A 12,640-nucleotide genomic window follows, 5' to 3' on the forward strand; every position below is an offset into this window, starting at 1 on the left:
GTATATGCAGCTGAGCTGTGTGTTGTTCGAAATAATACTACCATGGACAATATAGATACCGAATCACAATAATATTGAACAAGAACATCTTACAGTGTAAATGAATGTATGTGGCACTGCCATGTGTGTATACATTAGTATGCAACTAAGTTGTGTGTGGATGCAGCAGATTTGGGTTTGCTTTTACTGTGCATGTAGCAGAGATGTGTGCGCTGCAGGGTTCTGTGTGTATATATGCAGACCAGTGTGTATCTACTGTCCATGCAGCAGTGTTATGTGTATTGCAAAGGTTTGGAAAAGGTGAATACTCCGGAGAAACACTAACAGCAGCCTCCTTATAGAGCATTATTAATCTCTATTGATATTGACCTGAATGTATATTTACACCACCAGGGAAGTTATATAATTTTCTGATGCCTAAACCTGGGGTGCGTCTTATAGTAAGGTGTAGTCTATAAAATACACCAATAATAATCCTAACATCGATGTGTTAATATAAGTAAAAGGCAGATGTCCTGATATCTAACAAAAGATTATTACCTGTATGGCTTCAAAGGACAGGACTCCATTCTCCCAGGCGTTATGGACCTCAAGAATGGCTGCAGGAATACTGAGACAAACTTCATGCCACTTTGTCTGACTGCAATAAAAAAAATAATAAAAATGTAATATGTAGGCAGAACAAGCAGCCATGTTTTTGTGTAGAGAAGACTGGACAAGCTTCACCATAAGAATACATACACCAACTTCATCTCAGAGGCTGTATTGAGCAGAGCCACCAAGGCTTCCACTTTGGGGATATCGGGATGGCGGAAGCAGGGGTGCTCTGGATTTAGCACTTTGCCCTCTCCAGGCATACATGTCTGCATCCAGCTTTCAAAAAATGGTGTCTCTCCACCAGCATTCCCATCCGACAGGATCATCTGTAAGAGGAGGATTGATTGTAAGGAAAGGGAACCCATCTTTATCCCGGCCCCACAATCTCACGGTGACCTCTGAAAGGCACTGATAATGGTCAGTTTAAGCAGATCAGGAACAAGGTAGATGTGGAACTGTTACTGGGCTGCTGAAGAAATGACATAAATCCAGAGAAATTGAATGAAGGTAGTTTTATTCATCAACGCGTTTAGAAGTGTCATTCCACTTCATCAGGAAATCCATCGATAACTGGTGGATAATGGTCAGTTTAGGCACTTTCTTACTTCCAATATACCTATAAGGCCTTGTTTACACACTGCGTTTTTACCCGCATTTTTATTTTGCAGTTTTCCTGCAGAAATTTCTTGAGAAAATTTTTGTAACCTTTCTGTAGAGATTCCCCAGCAAAACCTATGGGAAAAAAAAAAATAGCTGCACACACACTGCATTTTTTTTCCTCAAGAACATTCTTTCTGCAGAATTTCTTGAGAAAAAAAATGTGCATGTCACTTCTTTTCTGCAGACACCTGCGTTTTTTGCCATAGATCATGATAAAAAACCGCAGGGACCAATCAGCGGAAAAAATGCACAAAACCGCGGTAAATACACATTCGGTCTTCGGTGCATTATTGGTGCGGTTTTTGACCGCAAGTGCGCTAATCTTTCAGACTCAAGAAATTTCTTGAGAAAAATCCTTTTTCTAGTGTGAGAAGAGCCTAAGGCTACAGCTTTTACATGATTTCCTATAGCTCTCCACTTAGTGCACATTCCCTGCTTTCACCGATATCAGGCTGACAGCAGGAAATCTATTGATCAACAGCTCCCCCTGGTGGACAAACCCCTTCAGAACATCATGCCAATTCCAGGAACAATTCGAAACCTACTGGAAAAAAAATGTCTGGTTAATGTAGTACCTCTGAGCCATAGGTCTGTGCCACATGACAGAGCATTAGAAAGGAGATATCGAACAGAAGAGCACGGGTAGCGGCAGCTTTTGCTGAAAATAGAAATAAAGGTACATATTGGAGTCACTATTTAATCTAATCCAAAATGAAAATATTGACTACAAAGAGGTAAATAAATGATCAATCTCTGAAACTTACTGCTTTCAGCACTTATATGCCGGGTAAATTCATTAAGTCTGGAGGAACAGTAAAATATTACCCATCAATCAGTGTAGAAATACATTACAGCCGCCATGTTTCTCCACTATGTATTTATACTCACTGGATAAATTTACGAGCAAAAGATTTCAGTTTGCCGGTGGCAGCAGCAGCTGCCAATAGGAGGTCCAGACTCTTCCCGGTCAACATATGCCCCAAGACGCCCAGAAGACCTTCCGGAGACTTTGAGTGATCGGCGTCCATTGTCTGTAATGCAGAAAGTCTAAGAGCCAGGGTCTAGGGAAACCGCGCTCCAGCAATGATCCCGCTCTTACTATATCCTGACCTGCACACGCCAAAGAGACGTCTTACCTTGAGAATATTGGTGACTGTGGGCTCTGCCCGGAGAATCAGGCCTGGATTGGGCTGAATGGCGGAGCTTTCAGAAGAGCGGGGAGCTTGTTCTCGATCTGCAGATCTAAGGAACAACAGCTGTGACATGATGATCAGCCATTAGAAAACGGCTGGAAATTAAGTGGTCTGCTGTGATGAGATGTTACCTTTTAGCCACGAGGTGATTCAAGTGATCATTAGACAGCAGGCCGAGCTTATTACACTCCTGGAGTAACAGACTGACGCAGTCACAGCTGAGGAGACACAGGTACAATACTATAAAGAATACCGACCGATAGCCAAAAAAGGGATTTTACTAAACACTGTAAAAACTGATTTCCTAGGAAATATGCTCAAGTGTGTGAAATAGGGAACCAAGATTGTGAGCCCCTAATATTATTTAGGTCCTGCTTGGACCAGCAAAACAGCTTTAACCCATCCAGACAAGACCTCTGAGGGGGTCCTAGATGCAAGACATTAGCAGCAGAGACTTTAAAGGAGTTTTTCACTACTATGTGACCCAACTCTTCCGAACAATCACTTTTCTAATATACTGCTATTACCTACGCTGCTGTGTGGGTCACGTAACCCTTTGTTGTCAATCAGCCACTCTTCCTGCTCCGTTACTTCCAATCTGGGCAACGGAATCGGACGGAATGAGAAGAGGACGTCACTGATGACTTTCAATGAATGACAAATGTCTGAGTGCACAAGCGTAGATCATTGCCTTCACTGTTCGCTTCACGGATCCTGCTGATGTATGAAGTATTGGACCCTTCAGCTGACAAGCACTGTGACATGCTTTCTAATGACAAGCAGCACATTGCATTGCTTGTCAGCTGAAGAGGCAGCGGTCCAAAGCATCAGCAGAATCCGTGCAATGGACAGTGAAGTCTGGGATCTGAACATGCAGGTTCGGACTCCCGTTAAACAATGTAGTGGCCCAGTCACACATAACGAGATTGCTAACCAGATCGTTGCTGAATCACAGTTTCTGTGACGCAGCAAGGATCTCGCCAGCGATCTCGTTATGTGTGACACCTACCAGCGATCAGGCCCCTGCTGTGAGACCGCTAGTCGTTGCCGGACCATTTTCTTCAAAGGCGATGTCCTGCTGGGCAGGACACATCGCTGTGTTTGATGCCTACCAACGACCTAACACAGTCCCAATGCCCGCCGAGATCGTTATACAGGTCGCTGATCGTTACTGCGTCGTTGGTAAGGGCTGTGTGACATCTCACCAGCGACCTCCCAGAGACTTACCAGCGATCCTTATCAGGTCGTATCGTTGTCGGGATCGCTGGTAAGTCGTTGTGTGTGACTGGGCCTTAAGGCAGCTTTGTCCCATCATTGATGCTCTCTTCTCATTTCATCCAATTCCAGTGCCCAGATCTTAGGTAACAGCAGGAGGCAGTGTCTACATGACAACAAAAGGTTATTTCACCCACACAGAGCTGACTTTATAGAAGAGCCGGTAATAGAAGTAAATTTTAAACAGGATCGTTAGGACTTATGAAAGGGGGGTCAAATAGTAGTTAGAAATCCCTTTAAAATTTGCATGTTGCAAAGTAGTGCCTTCATGGATTAGACTTGTTTTACCAGCACATCCCTCAGATCCTTGATCAGATTGAGATCTGAAGAATTTGGAGCAAGTCATCACCCTGAACCCTTTATGTTCCTCAAATTCCAGAACAGTTTCTGCAGTGTGGCACAGGCATTATCTGCTGAAGGTGGCCATAGCCATTGGGGTATGCATGTTGTCTATGATAACATAAGTGGGATCTGTAAGAGAAACATCCACTGAACAAAAATATAAAATGCAACACTTATTTTATTTTGCATGAGCTGAACACAAAGATCTAAGACTTTTTCTAGGTACACAAAAGGCCTTTTTCTCTCAAATATTGTTCTCAAATTTGGGGGTGTGGCCTGCATGCTGAAGGCAATGGCTGCTTAAGAGAGAAGCTCTGTGCTGTGGCTGTACAAACTGGCTCAAAGCTGCTTCAAATCGCTGAGAACTCTCCTCTGAAACAGTGAGTAATCCCCCCTGCACAGTATGCCAAAGGGTAGACCCCGGAAATCTGGCCCCCCAGCCAAGCTTACTGACTTTTATCCCAGGGATAGGGGATCCCCCTCTCCTCAGAAGATGTCTGCTGCTGCAGTGTCTCCCTTACACCAGGAAGAGACAGGGTTGGGAAGCAGTGTCACAGGCACTCCTCTCACAGAGGAAAGGCTGCAAGCCATGCTCAGTTCTCTGAAGTCATCACTGCAGGAGGATTTCAGGGATCTTAAGAACATGATTAAAGAAGTTAAGGAGGAAATCAAATCACTGGGGGACCGTACAGACCATGTGGAGTCTAAAATGGCCGAACTTGCTCAGTCACACAATGATCTGATTGATGCTAACACAGCACTAGAGGAGGAGGTGGGAATACTGAAAAACAAGCTTGGGGATCTGGAAGACAGATCCAGAAGGAACAATCTTAAAATTAGGGGCATTCCTGTGTCAGTAGCTGATAAAGAGCTGCCAGATTTCTTTCACAAGTTTCTCCAACTACTGCTCCCAGAACACACAGAAAGATCTCATAGTGGATAGAATACATAGAATCCCTAAACCTAAAGGTATCGACCCCACTCTGCCCAGGGACACGCTGGCACGACTGCATTTTTATAAAACAAAGGAAGCAGTGCTCCAGATACTGAGGGATAACCCTATCCTCCCAGATGAATTTAATGATTTAAAGGTGTTCCCAGACCTGTCTGCTGCAACTCTGGCAAAAAGAAGAGAATTTTCCCAGTTCTCCAGAATCCTGAGGGAGCATGACATACACTATAAATGGGGATTCCCGGTGAAATTGATTATCTTCAGGGATTCTAAAACACATGTATGCCAGTCCCCTCCTCAACTGAACAAACTACTTGAGTCCTTGGGATTACCCCTTACAATGCACTCAGACTCACGCCGGGAGCAGGGGGATGCTCAGAAGCTCGGAACCAGCTTGAGGGAGTCTCGCCAGCCGCAGGCGTGTGTAGCTCTCATGTGACCTGTGATGTCACTTAAGCCCTCTGTTGTTCTCGCCTATGGCGAGCAAGTACTTCCCAACTGTCCGGTAAGGATGAAGCTGAAGTATTCAAGTTTTTTTATTTTTGTTGTTTTTTCCCTCCACCCGTGCACCGTCCCTAACTGGTCCTCCTTGCCTGCCTCTGCCTGCCCTATGCCTCTCAGTCGGCCTGCCTGGAAACATCGTCCTTTCTGGGATCCGCCATGAGTATTAAGTTTCTGTCTCTCAATGTGAAGGGTCTCAATTCTACTGCAAAAAGATCCATGCTGTGGAGAGAAGTTATAGCATCCAAATGTGATATAGCATGTATTCAAGAAACTCACCTTCTTACTGATGACAATAAAAGGCTACTACATCCAAGATTTCCACATATGTTCTTTGCAAATGACTCAAAAAAAAAAAAGGAGGAGTGGCTATCCTGATTAAAAACTCTGTGGCTTTCAAAATGATTCATGTAACCTATGGTGCAGACGGGAGATATATTATTCTAAAGTGCCTCCTGAATGGGCTTTTGTATACCTTGGCATCGATTTACGCTCCAAACTCATCTCAACTAACATTTGCCCGGAAATTTTTCCAGATGTTTAGGAGCACCGCACAGGGGTCAGAGATAATCTGCGGGGACTTTAACACTCCAGTTCTTCGATCTATGGACTGCTCGGCGGGGTCCGCTAAGTCAGGAAAGGAACTGAAACAGTTGGTCGCGGAGTTTCATCTACATGACATATGGAGATACCTTCATGCATCGGAAAGGGACTATACTTTCTTTTCCCCAAGGCATCGGTCGTACAGCAGGATCGACTTCTTCCTGACGGATAGTAAGACTGTTCACAAGTGTACGGGTGCTGAAGTGGGTCTGATAGCATGGTCGGATCACGCTCCGATAACTTTGGTTGTACAGGACTCTACTAGTGGATTTATGGTGCCTCAGTGGAGACTTAATACTAGTTTACTGAACCAAAAGAACGTTCAGGAGGAGGTTGTGGCAGGCCTGTTGGAATACTTTGGACATAATGACAATGGGGAGGTCTCTGACGAGACCTTATGGGCTGCACACAAATCAGTTATTAGAGGGCAGTTTTTAAAAACTGCATCATTCTTGAAAAAGCAAAGAGAAGCAGAAATTAAAGAAATTATAGCCCATATTCAACACTTAGAAACTATTAACAAGGCCTCCCCGTCGTCTACACTGTCCAGGGAAATTCTTACTTGCAGGTTTCAACTGCGATCCCTCCTGTTGTATAGATATGAACATAATCTTAAAAAGAGTAAATCAACTTTTTATGCGATGGGGGATAGAGCCAGCACCTTACTAGCTAGAAGAACAAAAAAACAAGAAATTAAATCTAAAATTGAATTTTTGAAGGGCCCAGACGGATAACTTATAAGGCACCCTAATGGGATAGCAGACGCCTTTGCCAAGTATTATGCTGCCCTGTACAATTGAAGGGATGACCCGCAAACCCCTCAGCCAACACCGGAAAAAATTCAGGAGTTTTTGGACGGTCTGGAATTGCCTCGGGTCTCAGACCGGCAATTAGAATCTTTAAATCTTCCCTTTACTATACAGGAAATTTTGGACACCATTAGAGCTTCTAAACGAAACTCAGCCCCAGGCCCGGATGGGCTTCCCTATGAATATTATCAGCAATTTGCCTCTATTCTAGCCCCTTTTTTACTAAAGACCTTTAATTTGTGGCAAACGGCCGGGACTATTTCCTCAGAGAACCTAGAAGCAGTTATCACTACACTACCCAAACCGGGGAAAACGGCAGATACCCCTGGGAATTTCAGACCAATTTCATTGCTCAACTGTGATTTAAAAATTTACTCAAAAATGGTAGCCACCAGACTCCATAAAATAATCCCCTCCTTGGTAGCCCCGGATCAGGTGGGTTTTGTGGCGGGCAGGCAATCCAAAGATGGCACCAGGCGGATGCTGGATTTAATTGGGGTGATGGAGAAGTCGGGTGTCCCTGGTGTATTCTTGTCACTCGACGCCGAAAAGGCCTTTGATAGGGTGCACTGGGGATATCTGGAAAGAGTGCTTATGAAATTTGGTTTTGAAGGAAGAATTAAGTCATCTGTTTTGGCCTTGTACTCTCACCCAAATGCTTCAGTTCTAGCCTCGGGTTTTCGCTCATTAAAATTTTCTATAACCAATGGCACCCGCCAGGGGTGCCCGCTGTCCCCTATTGTTTTTGCTCTGGTGGTGGAACCTCTGGCGGAGGCAATTAGGGTGAACCCGAACATAACTGGTATAAGGGTAGGGGAGCATGAACATAAATTGGGTCTATATGCGGATGATGTAATAATATCATGTACTAACCTTGAATATTCCTTTCCAGCAGTGATGTCCACCCTGTCGACCTTTTCTGAGGTGTCTTATTACAAATTGAATGCCACTAAGTCCTTAGTACTACCATTTAATGTACCCGCAAGGTCCAGAAGGATTTTGGAGGCAGCCTTTCCTTTCCAGTGGTGCGAAGACAGTATCCCTTATCTAGGTATCCGTTTGACACCAGCCCATTCCCTCATCAGATCCAATCTCGATCACCTACTCAAAAACTTGGGTCAGGCTCTAGGCAGGTATGAGAAGTTGTCGCTATCTTGGATGGCGAGAATTCAATCCTTTAAGATGACGTTCCTTCCTAAGCTGCTGTATATGTTTAGGTGTCTCCCTCTTAAAATTCCATATAGATATTTGATAAAACTGCAGTCGATGACCAATAAGTTTATTTGGGGTAATAAAAGAGCTAGAGTTGCTAGTAAGATTATGCATCTGCCATATGGAATGGGAGGTCTGGGTACGCCTAATGTGATGGCCTATTATAAAGCTTCTCTTATAGAATCACTCAAAGAATGGTGGAACACGGAGAGCTCCCATAGGTGGGTTCAACTTGAGAACTCTCTGACAGACCAGGGTTCGACGAGGAAACTGATGGAGGTGGAATATCTAAAACGTACTAGGTCCACCCTGTGTCTCCCTACTATGACAGCATCGATAGCCATATGGCGCAGTGAGATGATCCCTAAGATCCAGGTCCCGCTGTCAGAAATTTCGCTCAGAGCAATAGAATCCCACATTCCATATACAAATTTGAGTAGATGGGAAGCAGCGGGTTTTGGAGTTTTGGCGGACTTTTATGATGGTGCAGAGATTAGGCCCTTCAACGATATACTTCGGGAGCACCCGTCCCTAAAGGGGTGTTTTTATCAACACCTGCAGATTCGCCATTTTCTAAGCACAAAATTCCCCCCGGGATCAAACCCGACCTTACCCACTGTTAAGGCACTATTGTTTAAAAAACTAATGAGGCAACCGGGAATCTCTTTAACCTACAAATGGTTGAACAACCCCTCTGACGAGCAAAAGCTCCCATACATGACTAAATGGGAATCAGATTTAGGCATTAACACCTCCCCCTCGGCGTGGCATACTGCGACACAGTGGGTGCAAAGATCCTCAAAATGCATTAACCATTTGGAACAGCTGAAAAAGGTGCATCTACGTTGGTACCATACGCCGGCAAAATTGGTGCATTACATTCCCAACTACTCACCGCTCTGTTGGAAGGGCTGCCTCCAGAGGGGATCACTGGGACACTGTTGGTGGCACTGTCCGAGGGTCCAACCTTTTTGGATAGCAGTTTTCAAACTCATTAGTGAAATAACAGGTGTGCACACCAACCCCAACCCAGGGCTGGCAGTTCTGAATTTGGGCATAGACTCGTACCCGCAGAATTTTAGGGGACTGATTGTGCAAATTCTAATAGCTGCCAGACAGTGTCTGAGCCATTCGTGGAAGGCCACTGAAGCTCCCTCTGGAGCAGAGTTATATAGTAGGATCAACCAACAATGCCAATATGAATACTGCCTTGCCCACTCCCTAAAACAAAAAACTAGAATTCTTACAATATGGGAACCCTGGCTGTCATCCAGCCATGCAACACCTATTACACAACTATTCCCCGGGCAAAGAGCACCTAGTTGAGATAGAGCCGATGGAATTATAGCCCTGGCTTGGCTAGCCAGGGGGCTAAAGCATTGAGACCCTGACTGAGGCAGCAGTTTATGAGAGAAATCTAGGAGGAGTTGATGGCCCCGGCTGGTGGACTGGGGTTGGTAATGCAGGCAGGCATCTAACCCTGTACCCCTACTAACCCCCCACCCCCACTTCCCCCCCAACCCTACCTTCTTCCCCTCCCCCTTTGTTCTTGTTCCCCCTTACTTGAATGAAGTCCCCATCTTTCCTCCCCTCTCCTCCCCATGTTGTGTGGTTAAAGTGTAAGGCAGAGGAATTGTAACTGGATTGTCTCGGAGTATATTAATGTATGGAGCCCTCATGTGCGGGCAGTTGACAATTGTTCTCTTAAATTACCATATATGATTTTGTATCTGCCGTGTTTTCAATAAAAAACTAATTGGATTAAAAAAAATATTGTTCTCAAATTTGTCTAAATCTGTGTTAGTGATCGCTTCTCCTTAGCGCTGGTGGACATTCCTTCAGTCAGCATGCCAATTACACGCTCCCTCAAAACTTCTGACATTGTGCTGTGTGATAAAACTGCACATTTTAGAGTGGCCTTTTATTGTGGCCAGCCTAAGGTACACCTGTGCAATAATCATGCTGTCTAATCAGAATCTTGATGTGCCACACCTGTGAGGTGGATGGATTATATTGGCAAAGATTTAGACAAATTTGTGAACAAAATTTGAAAGAAAAAAAAACTCATTTGTGTACATAGAAAAAGTCTTAGATTTTTTTAGCTCGGCTCATGAAAAATAGGACCAAAAACAAAGTGTTGGGTGTATATTTTGCTCAGAATAGATGCCAGGACCCAAGGATTACTCTGCACATCACACTGCATCTGCAGATAGCCTTCTCACAGTAGTGCCATTTCTTTCCCAGGTAAGAAACACATGCAACAGGCTGTCCATATGATGTAAAAGAAAATGTTATAAACCCACCTACTCCTATTGCTCTATGGTCCCATACTGATGCTCACTTGCCCAGTGTAGCCATTGTTACCAGTGGATATGGGACGAAGGGAATTTTGTTTACTTACCGTAAATTCCTTTTCTTCTAGCTCCAATTGGGAGACCCAGACAATTGGGTGTATAGCTATTGCCTCTGGAGGCCACACAAAGTATTACACTTAAAAGTGTAAGGCCCCTCCCCTTCTGGCTATACACCCCCAGTGGGATCACTGGCTCACCAGTTTTAGTGCCAAAGCAAGAAGGAGGAAAGCCAATAACTGGTTTAAAGACCAATTCAATCCGAGGAAACATCGGAGAACTGAACCATACCACATGAACAACATGTGTACCCGAAAAAACAGAAAAACCCCGAGAAAACAGGGCGGGTGCTGGGTCTCCCAATTGGAGCTAGAAGAAAAGGAATTTACGGTAAGTAAACAAAATTCCCTTCTTCTTTGTCGCTCCATTGGGAGACCCAGACAATTGGGATGTCCAAAAGCAATCCCTGGGTGGGTAAAAGAATACCTCATGATAGGGCCGTCAAACGGCCCTCTCCTACAGGTGGCCAACCGCCGCCTGAATGACTTATCTACCTAGGCTGGCGTCTGCCGAAGCGTAGGTATGCATCTGATAATGCTTGGTAAAAGTAAGTAGACTCGACCAGGTGGGTGCCTGACACACCTGCTGAGCCGTAGCCTGGTGCCGTAATGCCCAGGATGCACCCACGGCTCTGGTAGAATGGGCCTTCGGCCTTGAGAGAACCAGAAGCCCAGTAGAACTGTAGGTTTTAAGAATTGGTGCCTCGAGCCCCCGAGCAAGGGTGGATCTGGAAGCTTGCGACTGTTTACGCCGACCAGCGACAAGGACAAAGAGTGCATCCGGGTGGCGCAGGAGCGCCATGCGGGAAGTAGAACCTGAGTGCTCTCACCAGAACCAACAGATGCAAATCTTTCTGAAATTGATGGACTGGACGAGGACACAAAGAAGGTGAGGTGATATCCTGATTGATATGAAAATGGGATACCACCTTAGGGAGAAATTCCGGAACCGGACGCAGAACTACCCTGTCCTGGTGAAGGACCAGGAAGGGAGTTTGTATGAGAGCGTTGCTAGCTCGGAAACTCTCCTAAGAGACGAGACCGTTACTAGAAGGCCACTTCCCGTGAAAAACGGGAAGGGAGACATCCTTCAAAGGCTCGAAAGGCGGCATCTGGAGAGCAATTAGAACCTTGTTCAGATCTCAGGGCTCTAACGGCCGCTTGTACGGAGTGCTGAGAAGACAAACTCCCCGTAGGAACGTGCGTACCTGAGGAAGTCGTCGTTTCTGAAAAAATACAGATAGCGCTGAGACTTGTCCCTAAAGGGAACTGAGCGACAACCCATTTTCCTACCTAGATTGCAGGAAGGAAGGAAACATAGACGATGCAACCGGCCAGGGAGAAACACCCTGCGCCGAGCACCGAGATAAGAACATCTTCCACGTCCTGTGGTCAATCTTGGCGGACGTTGGTATGCTAGCCTGTCTCATGGTGGCAACCACGTCCTGAGGTAATCCTGACGACACTAGGTTCCAGGACTCAATGCCACACCATCCGGTTGAGGGCCGTAGAATCCAAATGGAAGAATGGCCCTTGAGACAGCCAGTCTGATTGGTCTGGTAGTGCCCCCGGTTAGCCTACCGTGAGGCACCACAAAACCGAGTACCACACATCCTCGGCCAATTTGTAGCGACGAGGATGGTGCGGCCGCAGTCGGTCTTGATCTAGCGCAGTACTCTGGGCAACAATGCCAGAGGTGGCACCTAAGGTAGCTGGAACTGCGACCAATGCTGAACTAAGGCATTTGCCGCCAGAGCTCGATGATTGTGAAACCGTGCCATGAAGCTGGCACATTGTTGTTGTGCCGTGACGCCATTAGATCGACGTCCGGCCTCTGTCAGCGGCGCCAGATCTCCTGAAACCCGTCCGGGTGAGGAGACCATACTCTTTCGGCCACACCTCAGCGACTTAGGAAGTCAGCTTCCTAGTTTCCACACTTGGGATGAATTGTGGATATGGTGGATGCCGTGTCTTCCACCCACATCAGCACCTGCCGGACTTCCTGGAAGGCTTGCCGGTTGCGCGTTCTTCCTTGGTGGTTGATGTATGCCACCGCTGTGGAGCTGTCCGACTGAAGTCGGATATG

The 12,640-nt window shown here is 45.8% G+C and overlaps 1 protein-coding gene across 1 annotated transcript in view; it reads right to left on the reverse strand.

Moving 5' to 3' along the window:
* Positions 1-12,640, reverse strand: part of MED24 (mediator complex subunit 24) — a 116,693-nt gene that overhangs the window by 40,396 nt on the left and 63,657 nt on the right. The window contains exons 12-18 of the mRNA XM_075350140.1: positions 2,582-2,668; positions 2,394-2,499; positions 2,146-2,288; positions 2,022-2,059; positions 1,833-1,915; positions 742-923; positions 541-640 (exon numbers count right to left, since the gene is read on the reverse strand). Of these exons, the coding sequence (XP_075206255.1) occupies positions 541-640; positions 742-923; positions 1,833-1,915; positions 2,022-2,059; positions 2,146-2,288; positions 2,394-2,499; positions 2,582-2,668 (739 nt within the window). The remainder of the gene's footprint in view (positions 1-540; positions 641-741; positions 924-1,832; positions 1,916-2,021; positions 2,060-2,145; positions 2,289-2,393; positions 2,500-2,581; positions 2,669-12,640) is intronic.

The sequence above is a fragment of the Anomaloglossus baeobatrachus genome, chromosome 5 (genome assembly GCF_048569485.1).
Source record: "Anomaloglossus baeobatrachus isolate aAnoBae1 chromosome 5, aAnoBae1.hap1, whole genome shotgun sequence".
Lineage (NCBI taxonomy): Eukaryota > Metazoa > Chordata > Amphibia > Anura > Aromobatidae > Anomaloglossus > Anomaloglossus baeobatrachus.